Source organism: Apodemus sylvaticus, chromosome 13 (assembly GCF_947179515.1).
Source record: "Apodemus sylvaticus chromosome 13, mApoSyl1.1, whole genome shotgun sequence".
NCBI classification, from domain to species: domain Eukaryota; kingdom Metazoa; phylum Chordata; class Mammalia; order Rodentia; family Muridae; genus Apodemus; species Apodemus sylvaticus.
In genome coordinates, this window is record NC_067484.1 from 93,387,567 (window position 1) to 93,408,832 (window position 21,266).

The 21,266-nt window shown below is 46.0% G+C and overlaps 1 protein-coding gene across 3 annotated transcripts in view; it reads left to right on the forward strand.

The window, feature by feature from the left end:
* The window catches only part of Tmem241 (transmembrane protein 241), a 130,205-nt gene that overhangs the window by 100,401 nt on the left and 8,538 nt on the right, over positions 1-21,266 (forward strand). The window contains exon 14 of one of the 3 annotated variants that reach the window (XM_052155748.1): positions 18,303-18,367. The exons of the other annotated variants lie outside the window; for them this stretch is intronic. Coding sequence (XP_052011708.1) covers positions 18,303-18,367 — 65 coding nt within the window. The remainder of the gene's footprint in view (positions 1-18,302; positions 18,368-21,266) is intronic. 3 annotated transcript variants of the gene reach the window in all.

Consider the following 21,266-nt stretch of genomic DNA (forward strand, 5'->3'; position numbering starts at 1 on the left):
GTTGCATCACTGTGACCTCATGGATACAGTGAGTTCACATCACTGCCCAAGACAGCCTTTCATGGTGGTGCTTTCCATTTCCTAGGGTTTACATTCTTTCTACCCCTCTCCTGTGGTGTTGGCTGAGTTTTGGGAGTAGGCAGTTGATACAGATGTCCCACTTAGGGCTGATCACTCAATACGCTTAATTCTCAGCACTTTGATATGAATCTCTGTATTAACTCCTGATCATTGCAAAGAAAAGCTTCTCTGGCCAAGGTTGAAGGCATCACTAATTATGGGCATAAGTACAAATATTTAGAAGGCAGTTTGACAACATGTGGTTTAGCAAAATAACTAATGACTTCCTCCCTAGGGCTTGTAATCTTGCAAGTTAATGGGCTTTTGATTGGACTTACAGTATGAAACCTGAATTCCTTTCTTTGTAACAGGCCTCAGATCCAATGCAAATGTAGTTGGTTACCTCATAACTTCATGCCACTATCACACTGGTAGGCACAACTTGTCTGGCAGGGAGTTAAGCATGCAGGCTTCACTGCTGAGTGACACTGTTGGTGTCTTGTCTTCCCCCAGCAGCCTCCATAGTCTTCCAACAACAGTCCTAGTTTGATTGCTCTGTGTCCTGTAGTCAAACTGTGGGGTCTTATAATTTAGTCCTGGGGCCAACTAAGAGCAGTAACCATAGCCTGTGCTATTTGGGGGGGGGGCTCTGGCCAGTGGTTAGGTTAGCTCTTAACAGCTGTCTTGCTTTCCCTACCAACTGCATTCTTCCAGAACTTCACAGCAGGATCCTGGTTGGCTCTGGTGCTGGGGACTGCAGCTTTACTTAATCTTCTCACAGCTATAGAAAGACTACACCTGTGCTGGCCACTCTGGTTCCAGCTCCAGGGTGCATTCTTCAGATTTCATATGTTACAAAGTTCTAGAGAACTGAGGAGACAGGTTAACGATTGTGAACACTGTGGCTTTACAGAGGCACAGTTAATCGGGAGCAAACCACTAGAGTTGAACAAAATAATAGACTTAAACCATAGTATTTTAGGGGTAACAGTTTATCTCTGCATAATCCTGATATGAGATTTTGTCTATACAAATGTGTCTGTGTTCTGACCTGATACAGTAACTTCTCTCTTATTTGTGGAGAATATATCTGAAGGACACCTGAAGCCACAGATAGTATTAAACTTTATATACTACATCATTTCCTATTCATATATACCTCAGGTAAAATTTAATAAATTAACCTTTTTTATTAATTAGTCACAGAGGTTTACAACAACAATAACGAGACAGAGTAATTATAAAGCACACTGCAGTAAAACTGCCCGCATCACTCTTGTATTGGAGCCGTTATTCAGTGAAATACAGGTTACTCGAGTGTGAGGACCAAATGCTCTGACAGTGGAGCTGGTAACTGTGACAGTTTCTAATAACAGGTGGTTAGAACTCAGGTATTAATAAACTGGATGGAGGAGTGATTCGTGTTATAAGCAGAAAGACACATGAGTCCGCCGTGCTGATCACGTCAGTTTACCACTTAAAACTTATACATTATTCATTTCTGGAATTTTCTGTTGAACAATTTTGGACTGGAACTGGCTGTAGGTAAGTGAAACCACAGAAAAGAAAACTATAGATAAAGCAAGGTTACTGTATCAACTTCTGTAGATGAAGCAAGGTCACTGTATCCACTTTCAGGAAATTATCCTTTAGTTCTGTGAAATGTAGTCCATGCAGTGTGCTCTAGGCTGTTACAGCATTGCTATAGTGTCATCAGGAGGTTGAAAACAGAAGGTGTCAACAGAGGACCACAATCCCTCTGGCCAGCAGGATACTTAAAAATGGATGGATGGATGGATGGATGGATGGATGGATGGATGGATAGATGGATAGATGTAGGATGGATAGATGATGAGTGGATAGGTACATGGATAGATGAAGGTAGATTAGATAGATAGATAGATAGATAGATAGATAGATAGATAGATAGATAATGGATGAATGTAGGGTTGGATAGATAGATAGATAGATAGATAGATAGATAGATAGATAGATAGATAGAGATAGGACAAAAGGGATATTACAGACACTCAGCATACTGCCCAGGGACACTCTCCAAGGTGTATTGCTAAGTGAAAATACAAGGCCCACCCCCACATGCAGCATGCCATCTCTCTAGTGTAAAAAGAGGAACAAACCCATAGTCTGGGTCATATTTGTTTCCACTTGCAGAAAGAAACCTTGAGCACTAAACAAGATTGTCTGTGACAAGATGTGGGAACCGAGCCGACAGTGAGGGGGTGTTCTGTTGTGTTCATTTTTATAAATTTTCGTCTGGCTCAAAATCTTGATTTATTACCTACTTTAAATTACAGTTGGAAAAGTTTAGGCTCAGTACACCTCTCCAGTGTTGTGAAAATGAGTGTGCCTCTCTTTGGGGAGACCTAAGACTTGGGTTCAAGGATTTCAAACCAGAAAAACTTGATCATTTGCTAGAAACCTGTATCTTATAAAAGATGACAGGAACTTAGTGAGGTAGGTCTCATTATATGGGAGAGGATGGTGACCCAGCTATGGTGGCCTCTTGAGCTAAAGGATTGTGACCTCTAAGACCAGGGGGAGAAGGCTGCTCCCTACCAATGACTTCAGAGTACTCTGTGGGTCTGTCCAAGGGCAGCCATGAATGGGAGTTCTTCCATCAAAGACCACCATGACCCATGTCTTGTCATAAAGAGGAGGGACTAGATGTTTCACAACCTGAAATTCAGCAAGGCCATCCAATGCTTTTACATTCTTAAGTGTACTGTTTGGGAATGGTGTGAGTGTGTGCATATGTACGTAGATGCCAAAGGTCAATCTCAGGTCCTTCTCAGGAGCTGTCTGTCTACCTGATCTATATGAATGTCTGTCTGTCATCTTTATTTCTCTTTATTTCTCTTTATTCCTACTCCTCCTCCTTTTTTTTTTTTTGTCATGATCTTTTACTGTGACTGGGAGTTCACCAGTTTGGCTTAGCTAGCTGGCCAGTGAGCCCCAAGAACCCTCTGATCCCCACCTCTCCAGCAATGAGATAACAGAAGTTAACCTGGGTGCTAGCTGGTCAAGGTGGCACACACCTTTCTTCTCATCTCTTAGGAAGGCAGATTTCTGTGAGTTTGAGGCCAGTCTGGTATTCTTGAAGCTAGGATTCCAAGATTTGGGTATCAGCAGAGTAGTGTCTGGAGAGACCCGAGGATGGCTGTTTCATACTGAATGGTCATGTGACTTCACCTTTTGCGTCCGTGGAGCCTGTCGGGAGATCATGACCTGGATGGAATAAGAACCTGGGAGCACATGCTTTGGAATTTATTTAGCTATTTTTGGTTTTGGTACTGGGATGAGCCCAGAGCCTCAGGCACATTAAGGACACACTGCCCCTGAGCAGCCCCCTCAACCCTGCCTTCTTCGTATGAGTGTGCTGGTGCCATCATGACAACCCTACCTCCAAAGGTCTCATTGGAGGTTAGGACTTTAGTGTAGGGCATCATTCGGGCTATTGCATAGGGGCCCATCGGTGTCTACAGTTTACAGAGACCTGGAGTTGAGAGGTGAGAAAAATAAGGTCTTTGTTAGTCAGTCCTTCAGGTGAAAGTCTGCTGGTGACTGAGACCTGTTGGATGCTTAGCATGTTAAGGAGTTCTTAGATCTCCTTAGATCACTCACATGGAACCGCATGCTATCATATGAAGGCTCGTTTCTCCCAAGTGGTGCTTCCTCGGGAATTGCTGGCTAAAGGAAGGAGGTGGGTCAAAAGCAGCAAAGGCTTCTGAGTAGACACCATATCGCCTACGTTTGAACACTGACACTCATTTCTGGCATGTCTATTGTTCCCCTCTGCTGTGGTGAAGAATAACAAGGAAGATGCAGTGAAGGCATTGTATCAGCGGAGATGAAATGATTGTCATGGCCTTGGGTAAAGCATGATGGATTTTTATTTAGGACGCCTTTGAGTGTAAGTTTACCTCATTTCTAACAGCAGTCTGAGAGATTATATCTACCCTCTGGATCAAAAGTTAAAAAATAAGGATACCTTGGCCACAGGCCCTTCATCTGCAGCAGCGGGGTCCTCTGGGATTTGAGAACTGCTGGAACCTTTGATCCACAGGACAGAGGGCTAAAAATATAACTGGCAGGAATTCATCATTTTGTGAGCAGCCGGCAGCAGAAGGGCCCATTCCCTGAATCAAGTGTCACCATGAGAATGCAAAGGGCCAGGCAGAGGAACTGGCCTGGCACACGGCAGGCAGATGCCAGGCTGCTGCTGAATGCAGTTTGCAGGAATATTGGGGTGGTTCCAGGTTCCCCTTTGTCCTTATACAATCAGATGCTTTACATTTATCAGAATGGCTAGATGGGAACATAGCTTAGTCGGAGAGAGTTTGCTTAAGGAGCACAAGACTGGGTTCAACCCCCAGCACCACAGAAACAAACAAAAACTGGAACAGACCCAGGCTCGTGGCTTTTTAAACTAACTTGGAAAAGAAGCAATATGTGGCTGATTTTGTAACCCCTTTCTGTAAAGAAAATTGTAATAACATATAGCCAACTTATTTTTGACTCATCATAGGATGGGACACCATCCAATGGGTGGTGAACACCCAGAAGGTTCAATAGAACATGAGTTCAATAGACATGATATTAATATGGCCTTGAGAGAAGTGTTGGAATCCTCCTCAAGGAAGAAGGAGCAAGACTTCTGTAATCTGTTCCAGGACGATTTCAAGTCTAGGAGAGAGGGTATTGTTGTGTTCATGAAAAGAAAAAGAGGTTTTAGAGAATATTGTATGCGGCAGTGTGGGGGAAGGGGGTGCACCAGTGGGCATCTCTTCCCCTGAGGGACCAGAAACACACAGACATGAAATAGAGTAGAGTTTACTTAGGGTAGAAGATGGGACTTAATGGAGTAGTGGAGGCAGAGAAAGGCAGAGAGAGAGGGAGAGAGTAGAGAAGTGGAGGCTGGCCATGACCATGTGGAGAGAGGGGGGAGGGGAGGAGTAAGAGGTAAGAGTACCAAGAGGTAAGAGAGATAGAGAGAGGAGGGGGCCCAGCGCCCTCTTTTATAGTGGGGCAGGCCTACCTGGCTGTTGCCAGGCAACTGTGGGACGGGGCATACCTGGCTGTTGCCAAGTAATTGTGAAGTGGAGCTTAGACAGAATCCTAACTGGTATGATTGAGGTAGATTTTTTAGGGCAGGGGTGTAACTGTGGTAAAGTGCTTGCCTGGTATAGACAGGGTCCTCCCTGCCTTTGATGCCAAGTGTTGGTGTGGAAACAAGAAAAAGGACAGAAGGAGAGTGAGGGAAGAGAGAGGGGGAGGAGGAGCAGCAGGAGGAAGAGGAGGAGGAGGAGGAGGAAGACTTGCTCTTATTTAAGGTTTTGGTGCCTGAGTTCCTCTACCCCCTACTTGCTTGTTGGATTACAGACCAAGAAGAGACACACCCAGGAATAGTAGGCAGGCAGGAAACAAGCAGAAGTAAAGGCACTGCAGCCTGGCTGTAAGACATTAGGCCTTTGTTTCCCATGGGAGATAAGGCGTCCTTTCCATCCCCTCCACAACCCCAACACATTGAAACAGAGAGTCTAGAGACTTTGTCGTACAGAATCCAGAGAAGAAGGAGACCAAATGTCCCGCCTTTGAGTCTCAGGATCCCATTAACGAGTATAATGAGCTCAGTAACTGTGCAGTCGGAGGAACTCTTCTTCCCTCTGCTGGAAACTTGGAAGAGAATGAAAGGCTAGCTGTGAAAGCATCAGAGCTTCCTGCCCCAGAGACTGGTAGGAGAGAAGGGACCAGTGGAGTCGCCATAGTCACACAGCTCAAGCAGAGACTGTGCCCTGGAGAGCGTTCTTGCGCTCCAGGCTGTTGGACATAAAACACTGGACTATAATTTAGAAAATAAGAAAGTTAATTAACATTGTGATGACGTGTTAGTATGATGGTTGCTGATGAGAAAGATGTTTGGAAGAGTTCCTACAAGGCTTTTCCCACATTGCCTCAGTGTGGCATCCAATAGCTGCAGGGAAATAGTGGTTGGCCAAGCGGGTATTGAAAGCCAGCAGCCTTTAGATCATATCGCTGACTCTCTTTTTCCTTTTATATAATAAAGGGGAGCCTTTCATTTCAGACTAGAATTCTGAACCTTGTAACAAGCTAGCATTTCAACAGAAACAACCAGGAAGAAAAGAAGTTGCGTGTGTCATATTTTTAAGGCAGTTGGAGAGGTATACAAGCAGTAAGAATTGGATGAAATACATTTCCAGAGAGGGAAGAACCCTCCTCAGGTAGACTGAGAAACACAAGCTATGTTTTTGATTTGGTTTTGTTTTGTTTTGATTGTTATTTGTTTTTGGTAGGGATGGGTAAGGAGGAAAGGTTTGTCCTATTTCTAGATGTGAGCTCAATATTTGGTTTGGTCCAAGAGGACATATTCTCAGGGAAGGAAAAACTAATAGACAATGGATCTATTGAAGGGTTGGAAACCAGAAGAGTCAGGAAGGTAATTCCAGTTTTCTTATGAGATGCTTGCTAAATTCCGAGGCAGCATGCAGGCTGTGGCCTAGCCTAGAGAGGGAAAGTCTTGTGGGACAGAATCCTTGTAGGGGGTACCTATAGTAAATGTTCAGTAAGTTTAGACTGTTGTCTGAGTTTGCATGGGGTGGGATGGGAGACTTCAGATTCAGAGCCTCCAGCAGCCAGACCTTCATGAATGAGGAGGTTCAGACCCACCAAGTCCCCAAGTCTGAGTGGCTAGGAAAAGCAGAGGGAACCACCTCACCAGAGCTGCCTCCCTGAGAACCCCGTGCTGCCACCCCCACCCCGCCTGCATCCCTGAGGAACTAGAGTCCATTCCCTGTAGGAGGAAACTTTCCCTGGTAGAAGAAGGTGTTGCCTACAGGCCCTGTAGTTATTTTACAAAGAACATTCACACACAAAAATGACAGGGTTGGGGTGGGGAGTAGTGAAGAGCTAAGTATCTGACAATAACAGGGACAGAGCCACGAGGGACCCACATTCTGGAATTAGCAATATTGTGCGCAGCAGTAGACACTGGCCTAGCACATGAATCTCTAGGTTCAATATCCAGAACCACAAAAAGAAAGAAAAGAGGGAGGAAAGAAGAAAGGAATTGCTTCAAATTGAAGAAGCACTCTTAGGCTAAAGACTGACATTTTAACAGAAACCATGTTCATAATGGACAGAGAAATAACATTGCCCAATAAAAGTGCAGGGGCAGGTGAGTCACCCTCCATTCCTGTTCCCACTTCAAAGAAGTGCTTACCAGCCTTTCCAAGAAACATACTATGTGAGATGTTCTAGAGTCTCATTTCTCATGTTCATTCAGTAGCCTAATCAGATTTCTTCTGAGTAATAAAAGGATTCATAGCATAGAGCATGTTGGCTAACTCCCTAATATTGCACTGGGCAGTTGTTAGAAATATCAAGTGAACTATTGTATAATTTAGAAAACTCATATTGTGTGTTCAAAGGATCCATAGAGAATAGTTCTATAAAAAGGAAAGCACGTAATAGCTTTGGTATGTGTGAGCCTGTCAATGAAGACACTGGATAAAATAGTGATTTAGAATTCCTTGTTACTTAAAATGTGGCTATGAGACCAAAAGCTCAAGCAAGAAGAAGAAAGGCAGCTTATTTGGCTTCTGTTGATATTAAAAACTTTGAGCTACAAAAGACTCAGACAATCATGTGCTGATGTGGGACCTGTGCTTAGATACTGAGTGGAGCTGGAGAAACGGCTCAGAGGTTAACCACACAGCCGCCCTTGCAGAGAACCCACGTTCAGTTCCCATGTAGGGCGGCTCACAAATGCCTGCAGCTCCAGCTCCAAAGAATCCAGGGCCCTCTGCTGGTGTCTATCGCACTGAACTTGTGTACAGCCCCCCTCCCCCCACACACAGACATACACACAATTAAAAATGTTTACATCTAGAATATGTAGCTCTTTTTAAAATTTTTTATTGAATATATTCTTCATTTACATTTCAAATGTTATAACCTTTCCCGGTTTCCCCCCTCCCAGTAAACCCCCAACCCATCCTCCCAGCCATGCCTCCAAGAAGATGCCCCTCTGCCCAACCCACTCCCACCTACCTCCCCTCAATTTCCCCACTCTAGGGCATCTGTTGAGCCTTCATATGACCAAGGACCTCTCCTCCCACTGATGCCCAACAAGGCATCCCTCCACTGCAACTGCAGCTGGAACCATGCGTACCCCTGAGTCCCTGGGAGCCCTGGGGTGTCTGGTTGGCTGATATCATTCTTCCCATGGGGCTGCAAACCCCTTCAGCTCCTCCAGTTCTCCCTCCAACTCCTCCATCGGGGACCCCATGCTCAGTCCAATGGTTGGCTGCTAGCATCTGTCTCTATCTGTAAGGCTCTGGCAGGGCCCCTCAGGAGACAGCCATATCAGGTTCCTTTCTGCAAGCACTTCTTGTCATCCACAATAGTGTTGGGGTTTGGTGAATGTTTATAGGATGAATCCCCATGTAGGACAGTCTTTGGGTGGCCTTTCCTGCAGTTTCTGCCCCACACTTTGTCTCCATAATTGCTCCTGTGAGTATTTTGTTCCCTTTCTCAGAAAAACCAAAGTACCCACACTTCGGTCTACCTTCTTCTTGAGCTTCGTATAGTCTGTGAATTGTATCTTGTTTATGCTGAGCTTCTGGGCTAATATCCACTTATCAGGGAGTGCATACCATGTGTGTTATTTTGTGATTGGGTTACCTCACTCAGGATGATATTTTCTAGTTCCATCCATTTGCCTAAGAATTTCATGAATTCATTGTTTTTAATATCTGAGTAGTATTCCATTGTGTAAATATACCATGTTTTATGTATCCATTCCTCTGTTGAAGGACATCTGGGTTCTTTCCAGCTGCTGGCTATTATGAATAAGGCTGCTATGTAGTCTTTAAAATGGGCCAAGAGTCTAAATAGGCAGATCTCCAAGTGTCTTACGGTTTTACTGCTATGAACGGACACCATAAAGGACAACATTTAATTGGGGCTGGCTTACAGGTTCAGAGGTTCAGTCCATTATCATCAAGGCAGGAACATGGCAGGCATGGTACAAGAAGAGCTGAGAATTCTACGTCTTCATCTGAAGGCTGATAGCAGAATAGTGGCTTCTAGGCTGCTAGGATGAGGTCCACACCCACAGTGACACACCCACTCCAACAAGGCTACACTTTTTAATAGTGCCATTCCCTCAGCCAAGCATATACAAACATCACACCAAGGATGGTGAACGAATGGCCCATAAGTCCTTGCGAGAATGCTGGATAATAACGCTGAAGAGAGGAAATCAGAACTGCCATCCTTTGTAGGTGAGAATGTAAAGAGTGAGATAGGCGAGCCCACAGTGATGACAAGGCAGAACTAATGAGATCTTGTTTACCAAGTTCTGGCTTAGCCGGCTGTGTTATAAAGTGGTTCTGTGATGTTGATGATTGAATGGATACTTTTACTCAAATTTTACTGGCTGGTTTTGTGCATCAACTTGACACAGGCTGGAGTTATCACAGAGAAAGGAGCTTCAGTTGGGGAAGTGGCTCCATGAGATCCAGCTGTGGGGCATTTTCTCAATTAGTGATCGAGGGGGGAGGGCCCCTTGTGGGTGGTGCCATCCCTGGGCTGGTGCTCTTGGGTTCTATAAAAGAGCAGGCTGAGCAAGCCGGGCAAGCCAGGGGAAGCAAGCTAGTAAGAAACATCCCTCCATGGCCTCTGCATCAGCTCCTGCTTCCTGACCTGCTTGAGTTCCAGTCCTGATTTCTTTTAGTGATGAACTGCAACATGGAAGTATAAGATCAATAAACCCTTTCCTCCCCAACTTGCTGCTTGGTCATGATGTTTGTGCAGGAATAGAAACCCTGACTAAGACTGCAACACTCAAATTAGTAATATAGCAATAATCAGGGATCCAACCATATCCTGTTCCAAGAGTCATGAGGAAGTGATCTGAAGTGTGTCATATCTGTGCCCTAAAAAGTCCTGATGGGGCCGGGCGTGGTGGCGCATGCCTGTAATCCCAGCACTTGGGAGGCAGAGGCAGGCAGATTTCTGAGTTCGAGGCCAGCCTGGTCTACAGAGTGAGTTCCAGGACAACCAGGGCTACACAGAGAAACCCTGTCTCGAAAAACAAACAAACAAAAAAGTCCTGATGGAATAGAACAGGGTATACTGAGGTCTTATTTGCTTTTTTATTTTTATTTTGATTCCCATAAGATTCTGCATATATGGCAAAGGTTGAAAATTGCCAAGACAGATTGACATTGTTAGAGTTAAGCAAAGCCACTGTGGGGAGTCAGCTTGCTTCAAGAAGAGAGAGCTTGACCTAGGACTCAGGAGACACTGTGTTGTGATCAGGGTGTTTGCCCATTGTGGGCTCCAGGAGGGATCTCCTGAGATGGCATATACGCTCCAGAGAGCCTGATTATCTGGGACATTTTATATCCTCCATATATTGGTTACTTTTTCCCCTTCCTTACCTCAACCTAAAAATTCACATCACATTTCCCTAATTCTGTCCTCCTACTGCTTCTCTCATAAAAGCTAGGTATTTGCACAGGTTCTTTGTATAGCAATTGTCTTTCCTTAATGCAGACTTAACCCTTCGTGTTCCTCGCCTGTGTTCTCAGCACCATTATGCTTATAAGGTTGACAAAATGAACAGTCCATATATTTTAATGAGCAATATCAAATACTATTAATAGTCATGTCTGAAGGTTAGCAGGAGTTGTTTCTCATTAATAATTACACTAGTCGTGGTAATAAATTACAGGGTGAATAATAAGGGCTATTTAAATATTTAAAGAATGTCAAATAAAGTTCTTAATCTTAGCATGGTTTTCATCTCAGGAATACAGAAGAACTCCTTGGATCTTAGGAGGGGACAAAAAGCCTCCTCTTCCGTTTGTTTGTTTTGATTTTAGTTTGGTTTTGTTTTTTTTGAGACAGGATTTCTCTGTGTAGCCCTGGCTGTCCAGAAATTCACTCTATAGATTAGGCTTGACTCAAACTCAGATCTGCCTGCTTCTGCCTTCTGAGTACTGGGATTAAAGGTGTGCCACCACCATCTGGCAAGTTATTAATGTCATATTAGACTTCCTTTGAACTTAAAAATAAGGCTAGGCTTGGGGCATCTCTGTGTAAGTTTGCAGTGTAGATTCCAGGACTGCCATAGTCTTCTAAGTTCTGCAGTCCTGGAGAGGTGTAAGACCCACTCGGTCCAGCTGCTGTGTGACCACTCATCTGGCCCCTGGAGGTGTGGCAGGGCAGCTGGAGAAAGTGTGTCTTATGTGTGCTGCTGGAGCTGCAGGTGCAGAACACAGCTCCCATACTAAGAATGCATGCTGTCTCTGAGCATTAGCTCCAGGACCCTCTGTTCCTTAGGTGTGGGCTGGAGTCTGAGCTGCTATAGTTCCTGCAAGCTCCCAGGTGATACTGGAACATCTTGTCTGGAACAACACTCTGCGGCTGAGGAAGTATCTCAGAGGTTAAAGCACTTGTTACACAGCAAGAGGACAAGAGTTCAATCCCTACCTGTGGTGGGCAGGCGTGGTAGCTCACCTGTGAGTCTAGCAGCCTCAGGAGGCAGAGATGGGGATCCCAAGAACAAACTATCTAGTAACTGGCTATCCTGGTGAGTTCTGCTTAATTAAGAGACTCTGCCTCAAAGAACAAGGTGAAAGAGTTGAGGAAAATTCATTACATCAATCTCTGACCTACACTCACACACACACACACACACACCTTACATACATGCTCACATGCATGTAAGCATGCATAATCATATACACATGGAAAGAATAGATAAATACCTCTTGTCCTGTCTGTCTGTCAGAACTCTTTCTGCCTTCTTGTAAGAAATGTCCCCTCCTGTCTTCCAACCATGACATCCAACAGTAGGATTCTGCATTCTTAGTTCCCCAGTTTCCAAAGCTATAGTCAGTTGGTCCAGGATTTCAGTAGAATGACTAGAACCTGGCCTGCCTTGTTGACTTGGCACCAGGGTGATCTCAGTCCTTTTCTGTGGCGGCCTTCCTACCCAAGGGCAGAGATAAGTAGCAGCGAGGGGCAGAAGGGTATCTTATTAAGCCTCGGTTCCAGTTATTCCCTCATGTGAAAGATTCTAAGTGGTCTTACAGCACTGTGAGCAGTGCTGTGGCCTCACAGACTGTGCCCAGCTCTGATAGCCTAGTGTGGTTACACAAAACTCTGCCTATGAAGATCTTTGAGCACACACAGCCAAGTGGCACCCACCCTGCTTAGGGAGACTAGAACAAACGTGTGAGTACAGTTTGGCATGTGTGGTGTCAAAGGACTATGGAAAACCGGAGAAGAAATGCCTGATACAGTCAGATATATGCATGAGGGTAGGGATGGACTTCTAAGAGGTGAGCCGGAATCCTGTGGGCAGACCTCTGCAATGGCCCCTGCAGGGACCACTCACTGAGGAAAGAAAGTGATATGAGGCTCAGAAATTGTGTAGAAAAAACTACAGCCAGAGAAGAGGGGGGCCTGGGGCAGAAGAAGCCCAAAACTACAGCCACAGCAGGCGAGGGGACACCTGGGGCAGAAGCAGGCAACATGCATATTACTTTTTTCTTAAAGAGTCATGAGAGCTGGGCATAGTGGTAGCCACCTTTATCAGAGCCCATGAGGCAGAAGCAGATCTCTGTGAGTTTAAGGGCAGCCTGGTCTACATAGTGAGTTCCAGAAAGGCCAGAGCTATATAGTGAGACCCTGTCTCAGAAACAACAGAAGGTTCAAGGTTGATGCTGGGAGTCATCCTCTGTTCCTTTTCCACCTCATTCATGAGGCAAAGTCTCTCAGTCAGCCTTGAGGCTGGGCTCACCAGCCAGCTTGTTCAGGGGACCCACCAGGCAGGATGATTTGCCCACCTGGCAATGACACATGGGTTTCTGAACTCAGCTCCTCACAATTGCACAGTAAATGCTTTTACTGCTGAGCCATGTCTCCAGAACCATACGCTTTCTTGAGTGGTGTCCTTGTTGCTGTGAAGAGGCACCAAGACCAAGGCAACTCCCATAAAAGAAAGTATTTAATTAGGGCTGGATTACAGTTTCAGGAGGTTAGCCGGTTATCACCATGATGGGAAGCATGGCAATCCCCATGGCACTGGCGCAGTAGCTGAGAGCTACATCCTGATCCACAGGCTAAGAAAGAGACTCCGAGCTTGACATGGGATTTGAAACCCTGAAGCCCACCCCCAGTGACACACTTCTTCCAGCACCTCCTAATCCTTCTAATCCTTTCGAATACTGCTACTCCCTGGTGACCAAGCATTTAACAATAGAAGTCTATACTGACTGGTTTTGTGTGTCAACTTGACACAGACTGGAGTTATCACAGAGAAAGGAGCTTCAGGTGAGGAAGTGCCTCCATGAGATCCAGCTGTGGCCATTTTCTCCATTAGTGATCGAGGGGGGAGGGCCCCTTGTGAGTGGTGCCATCTCTGGGCTGGTAGTCTTGGATTCTATGAGAGAGCAGGCTGAGCAAGCCAGGGGAAGCAAGCCAGTAAGAAACATCCCTCCATGGCCTCTGCATCAGCTCCTGCTTCCTGACCTGCCTGAGTTCCAGTCCTGACTTCCTTTGGTGATCAGCAGCAATGTGGAAGGTGTAAGCTGAATAAACCCTTTCCTCTCCAATTTGCTTCTTGGTCATGATGTTTGTGCAGGAATAGAAACCCTGACTAAGCCAGAAGTCTTTATGGGCCATTATTCAAACCACCACAAATGGACAGTCTAGTAACATTAAATGGATTTATACCATTGTGTAACCCTCACTACTGTCTCCCTCAACAGATCATCTTTCTAAACTGAAACTGTACTCATTCATCAATAGCGTTCCTTTCTGGGCTCCTCCAGGCCATGGCAGCTCCTTTTTTCCTCTGTGCGTTTTGTGACTAGATGCCTTACATATATGGAATCTGATTTCACTTGGCCTAACACCCATGCTGAATTAAGTTTCAGAATTTCCTCTTTTTAAAAGCTGAATGGTGCCTCCATTGTGAGTGAGTTTCTTTACCAGCTTCTCTCTCAGTGGACATTTTAGTTGCTCTTAACTCTGTTGTGAATGATGCCACTGTGAGTATGGGTGCATGAAAATATGAGGTCTGTATGTGTACATATGTGAATGTGGGTGTGCATGTGTATTGTGTGCTTGTGTAATGTGGGTGTGCATGTGTATTGTGTGCTTGTGTCATGGTTGTATAGGTCTCGAGTGTCACTTCTCAAGTGTCTTTCTGCCAGTTGTTTGAGATACAATCTCTTACTGGCCTGGAACTCATCAAGTAGGCTGGCCAGGTCGGCCTGTGAGCTCCAGGGACCTGCCTCTCTCTGCCTCCTATCTTAAGACCCCACAGGATTTACAAGCACCTGCTGCCATGCCATCTTTTTTGCAGATTCTAGAGACTTCATTGAGATCCCTACTTGTGTGGCAGGTGGTTTACTAACTTAGTGATCTCCCCAGCCCTTCCAGTGGTTTTTTAAAGCCACCTGCAGCAGGCTTATGAGGCCATTTCTTGAGTTCCTGGCCATAAAAGAAGAATGAGCTAGGAGACAAGGCTTTGGTTTTCCTCTCAGTGACATAGGCCAATAGTCCCTGGGGCACACCCCAGCCTCTGAATCCCAGCCCTCACCTGTTAGCCAAAAGAGGCCTCTACTGCTTAGGCCTTACCCTGCCTGAACTATTTATGATCTATTTTATGTTCTGGCCTGGGACACTCAGCCTCTGGCTTTTACTTCCTCATAGGTGGGGTTATGAGTGGAGTGGCCCTTTGGTACAAGCTCAGCATTGGCGCTGAGGAGTATTCCCAGTAGTCCTGAAGGACTGTGGTGTACAGAAAACTATCACTTTGAGCAGATGTGAATCTGACACTCAGCCATGGAGAGGGCAGCATTTGGAAGCCGTTTACTGAGTGATCACTGCGTGAGCAGCCAGACTGCCTGGCAGTCTTACTTACCTTACTGAGTTTGCCACTGCTGTAATAATGGAAGGGGGAAAAGTATAAAAGCTAAAGACCATGACAATTCTTACAGAGCGGATGGAAAGCATCTTGTTTCACTCCACAGTAGCCCTGCCAAGCAAGCTGCATTTTTGACAGAAACAAGCCACACTGATTTATAACATTTCAGCAAGTGTCACAGCCGTCAGCAGCCTTGCTTGTTAAAAGAGAGAGCTTTGGAAGAGCTTGCAAACATGTTCAGGAGGAAGGTGGGAGGTTGCACAAACATTTCCAGGAAGGAGCAGAGGCAGAGGCACCAGCATGGCTGTTAGACCAAACTGATTTTCAAGTAAGGACTGGTTTGAAAACTTTAAGACATGTTTTTCTTGGCAAAAGACACTGTTCACAGGCACAATGAGGCCAGCTGCCTGACTCCTGGCAGTCAGGATTACTCCCAAGTTCCAGAACCTTCTGGAGGTACAGACATGCAGGTCTGGGTGAGACTATTCCTGACAAGGGACACCTGCCTTTTCTCAGGAAGGACAAAGTCTCACAAAAAAGGCAGTCAGAGACTAGGAGAGACATGGGCAGAGGAGGCCACTGTAAGATCTGACGGAGGACAAAGGAGGACCAGAGATGGCTCAGAATGTAAAGCCACTCACTGCCACACCTGACTGACTGCCTGAGTTCACTCCCCAGAGCCCACATGGTAGAAGGAGAGAGCCAGCTTCTGTACAGGCAGACTGTGACACACACTCACACACACAAACACACACTCAAACACACACATACTCACATACACACACACTCACAGACTCACACATACACTCACACATACACACACTCACACATATACTCACACACACACTCACAGACTCACACACACACACTCACAATACACACACACATATACTCACACACTCATACTCACACAGACTCACACACATTCACACACATACATTCACACACACATTCACACACATACATTCACACACACATTCACACACATACACTCACACACACAAACACACACTCAAACACACACATACTCACATACACACTCACAGGCTCACACACACACACTCACACACACACTCACACACACATATACTCACACACACACTCACAATACACACACATACACTCACACACACATATACTCACACACACAAACACACACTCAAACACACACATACTCACATACACACACACACTCACAGACTCACACACACATAACACACTCACATATATACTCACACACACAGACTCACACACACACTCACAATACACACACACATACACTCACACACACATATACTCACACACTCACACACAGACTCACACACATTCATACACATACATTCACACACACATTCACACACATACACTCACACACACACACACACACACACATACTCAATAAATAAATGTAAACATTTTTAAAGGAAAATGAGCTGTTTCCAGTGACAGAGAAAGAGAAAGGGTGTAAGGTGTAAGTCGCAGTGGAGTGTTGCAGTGCATAAGGCAGTCACTACAGCTAATAGCCACGGGGGCTGCAAACTTCCCCTCCTGCCAGTTCCAAGTGTGTCACTCTTGGTGCGCTGCCAGGACACAACAAATGTTTTGAAAGAAAAGAGGGACTGTGGGGATAGCTAGCTTTGTTCAAGCTTTGTAATGAACAGGAATGAACAGGGGAGTGGCATTTAAAGTGAGAGTAGACGGACTGGGGCAGATACACAGGATGAAGCAACAACCCTCCAAGCAGGGAAATGGGGAAACCTTGATGCCATACAGTGGGGGAAAGTGCAGAGGAAATGCTTGTGGTAGGAAGAGATGGAAGTCGTGATAGGACAGTGGTCCTTAAAGGCAGCTACATTCAGGAGCTCCAGGCCTTAGGTTAGGGTTAACATTTACCATCATCAGCTTTGTCCTAAATGAGGTGGTGAGAAACCGCGGTGGGAGGATCTCTAGTTCAAAGCTAGCCTGAGCTTCCAGAGCCTGTTTCAAACAGACTAAAGAGGAAGAGGGGGAGGAAGAAGAGGGAGACAGCCTTCATCCCAGTCCTCTGGCCTGGCCTGGAGTGTCTCTGCAGACAATACAGAGACCTTTTGTATAGATTTTTTGCTGAAAATCAATAAAGTGAGGTAAATGCAAAGTGTGGCCACACAAGAATTCGGACCAGATGCTCAGACCCCAAATAAAGCCAGCTATGGTGGTGGGCATCCGTAACCCTAGCTCTTCTGCAGCAAGATGGGAGGAGGCAGGAGAATCCCGAAGGCTGGTGGAGCAGGCTAGCCTGGAGAGTGTGCCGGTGAGCAAGAGACCCCGTTTCAAACAAGGCGGAGATGAGGGCAGACGCACGAAGTTGTCCTCTGACCTCCACATCTGTGCTGTGGCACACGAGGGCCCACGCACATGCACAAGAGCAAACACAGAAAACAGGAAAGGAAGGGGGGAAGACGGGATGGGAGACAGAGAAGGAAAGATAAGGCATGAGGTGGGACTTACCAAACCCATTCCTGGCCATCTTCTTGCTGCATGTTCCAAGCTGGGACACCTGGCCAGCCCCTGGGACAACGCGGGGCGTCCCTTTGAAGGGGGTAGCCAAGACTTCTGAGCGCTCCCAGTATGAACAACTTATTGGCAACCTGCATCCTACTCTCATAGCAAGAAAGCAGGTCCTTTTCTTGGAGAACCTGTTTTGGCCCGCAGAATTTTTTCTCAATTGTCCTGGAGTTAAACCCTGTGGCTGCCATTCCTGAGAGTTTTCTGGGATTTCTAGCTCTAGAAGGTGTAGGGCTAGCCTCTTCCCTCTATCTTGGCTTAGGGCTAACCTCTGCTTCTATGATTCAGATAAATTACTGGTTTGACTGCTCTCTTTCTCCCTGAAACACTTGGCTTCTTAGAATGTGTGTCACGGTTGAGAAAGACTAAGGTATTAGAAGAGGCACAGGGATGAGGCTTTATGGACAGATAGTGTGTACCCGGAAGACCGGGGTGCAGGCAGCCCTTACCAGGGATGGCTTCAGGATGAGCACACTCTTGTTAGTATAGTCTCTTATTTGGGCAGATGGGGTGACTTTGGCACTACACCTCTCTTTTGAGCAGCTTAAAAATTAAATGATTCTTTATGGGTTCCAACAGGCCGCAGGGCATAGCATTTTCCACATCACACTTTTTGTTCAGGGCCACACTACACGCAGAGGACTAACGGGCGTCAGCAGCTAGACGGGAGGCTCAGACTCCTGCTGCTCTGAGGTATTTGTTGTTTCTACAGGTCATCACAGCTGGCTTGTCGCTGTTGCTGTTTGACATGGTCCTCACCAGAGCAACTGTGGGATGGTAAGTTCTCTATATACAGAGAAGACGCAATCCATCAGGAGAGGGAGTTTGCTCAAATGAAGGAGGGGTGCGTGCTGGGTGGATGTGTCCATTCTCACTGGCGATGCCTTCCCTGTTTTATTTAGTCATTGATTGATTGGCTGGTTGGTTGGCTGTTTGGTTGTTGCTATACTAGGGCTTAATGCTTCTGGTGTCCTAGGTGAGCAAGAACTCCCCTGTATACTACCCCTCCTGCCTCAGTGTCTCAGATACTGGACTAGCAGGCATGAGCAAGCACGCCCACTTCTTTATCTTCCAACCATTCTCAGTGTGTGAATGTACATGTAGAAGAGCACTCCTGTCACTCTTACACAACTCATACAATGTGAGGTGTTACACACAATGTTGTACGCTTGTACAGCATGTTCTTACCCATTCTGTATAAACTCTAACCAATACCCAGGCCACAGGTCACCAGAATAACTCAGTTCTCCAGTGGTGTGGCCAGCACTGGTGCCGGGTTCATTCCTGTATGGGCAACCGTCCATGTTATGGAAACAAGTGTTACGTTTGAACAACAGTAGGTCGTTCCTATGGGCTAAATGTGAGGTGCAGTCCTGTCTGCCCTGTGGAGTCTGTGATGGACAGTCCAAGGGGGTGAACCAGCATCCTGTGTGCTTTGGGAAAGAAGGGCTTCCTTCAGTAGTTGGATATTTCTTACAGAGTATGTGTCAGGAGTTGTCCTTGAGTGTCCTTGCTACTTCTGTGATGTCCACAGGCAATCATTACCCTGACCAAAGGCAAGCCCTTGCTTAAGTCATCCCAGACTGACGGATTGAGCAGCTTTTGCTCACAGCACTCAGCATAAGGAATCCATGTCCTCTCTTGGAATGACATTTCCTGTCTGCTATCTGGAGAAGAATAGCAGAAGGTGGATAAAGAAAAAAAATGAGGAGACACTCCTCCACCTCCCTTCTCCTCTTTTCCTTTTTGTTTATTTTATTTTACTCTCATTATTTATAACTTGTTGTTGTTGTTGTTGTTGTTGTTGTTGTTGTTGTTTGAGACAGGGCCTCACTATGTAGCTCTGGCTGTCCTGGAACTGTTGAGTTTGCCAGACTGGCCTCAAACTTGCAGCGATCCACCTGCTTCTGCCTCCCAGTGCTCGGATCAAAGGCGTGCAGCACTATCCCTAGCTTCCTCTTCTTCATTAGAGGACTGGAGAGATGGCTCAGTCTATAAAGTACTTGAGTTCAGTTCTTAAAATCAAAGCTCAAACAGCACAGTGTAACGGTATGGCCATTTTAGTCCTGGGAAGGTGGAAACCTGAATCCATGGGGCTTGCTGGCCAGGTCAGCTAGCCTACTGAGCAGACTTCAGCTCAGTGAGAGACACTTCAGCAAGTGTCTTAGTCAGTGTTCTGCTGTTGTGAAGAGACACCATGACCACACAGCAACTCTGATAAAGGAAAACATTTCATTGGGGCTGCCTTACACTTTTAGATACTTGTCTATTTTCAGCTTGGCAGGGAACATGGCAGCAGGCAGGCAGACACGGTGCTGGAGAAGTAGCTGAGAGCTCCGCATCCAAAGACAGCAGAAGAGGGCCTCTGGGCTTGGACTGTACCTTCTGAAACCTGAAAACCCACCCCTAGTGGCACAGTAAGGCCACACCTCCCAGTCCTTTCAATAGTGCCATGTCTTGGTGACCAGGAATTCAAATCTGAACCTGTGGAGGCCGATCTCATTCAAACCACCACAGAAAACAACGGAGATGGCATTCTGAGAAACTTTGACACCCAGCGTTATCCTCTGCCATTTAGATGCATGTGTGCGCATGCATGTGAGTGTGCATGCATTTCGTGTGTGTGTGTGTGTGTGTGTGTGTGTGTGTGTGTGTGTGTGTGCTTGCGCAGCATTTATGTGGTGGTCAGAACAACTTCAGGAGTTTGTTCTCTTCTTCTATAGTGAGTCCCAGGGATTAAACTCAGTTTGTCAGGCTAAGAAGCAGGCACTTTTACTACTGAATCATCTCACCAGCCCCAAATGTCTGTGTCCTGACCTGAGGCACTTAAGTGATTTTCCCCTGGACCTTATAGATCTCAGGAGATTATACTAGAATTCAAGACCAGGCCTCAGCGTGCCCAAAACTTGTACAACTAACAAGTACCAGCAGAGACTGTCAACAGTACAGGTCACTGTGCAAGGTCAAAGCCCACAGAGGAGACAAGGAAACTAGCTGATGTTTCCTCTTCCCACCTCCATGGTGCTAGGTTAAATTCTTGACAGTACTTTTCTTTCTTGCACACACATTTTCATATTTTGTATAGAATTTAGAAATGAACCAAAGAAACCCAGGTGTTGAGCTGAGCATGGGAAACCCAAGTGAGGCAGAGGCGGCTCTCTGAGGTGAGGAAGTGTTAAGGCAGACTAGTAAAGAGGTGGCTGTCTGGAAGGGCTCTGTCTCCATACTGTTTCACATCCCGTGGAATCCAGGCTATGCCCTGAACAAAATGGAAAAAGAGGGCATTTGGATCCAAATAGAGGAAGCGGCATGTGTGTCTGTTGCAAAAAAAAGAACCCTTGGCTTTGGGTCTTTAGAACTTTTGAGGTTAGGGATGGTTTTTCAGCCTCAAAGAATTTTCCAACCACAAAGCGAGCAACCAGAAGGGTGTGTCAAGCTATAATTCCAACATCTCTCTCTCTCTCTCTCTCTCTCTCTCTCTCTCTCTCACACACACACACACACACACACGCACAACACAACACCCCCCCCCAAAGTGGTTGGTTCATAAAGAGCTCAGGTCCCGCCAGGGTAGCCCCTCAGGTTTCAGATAGGAGGGGTTGGTCTCCATCTTCTGGGAACTTAAACTAATCAGCTGTCTCAAAGAGCAGGGGTTGCAGGCACAGGGGTTGCAGGC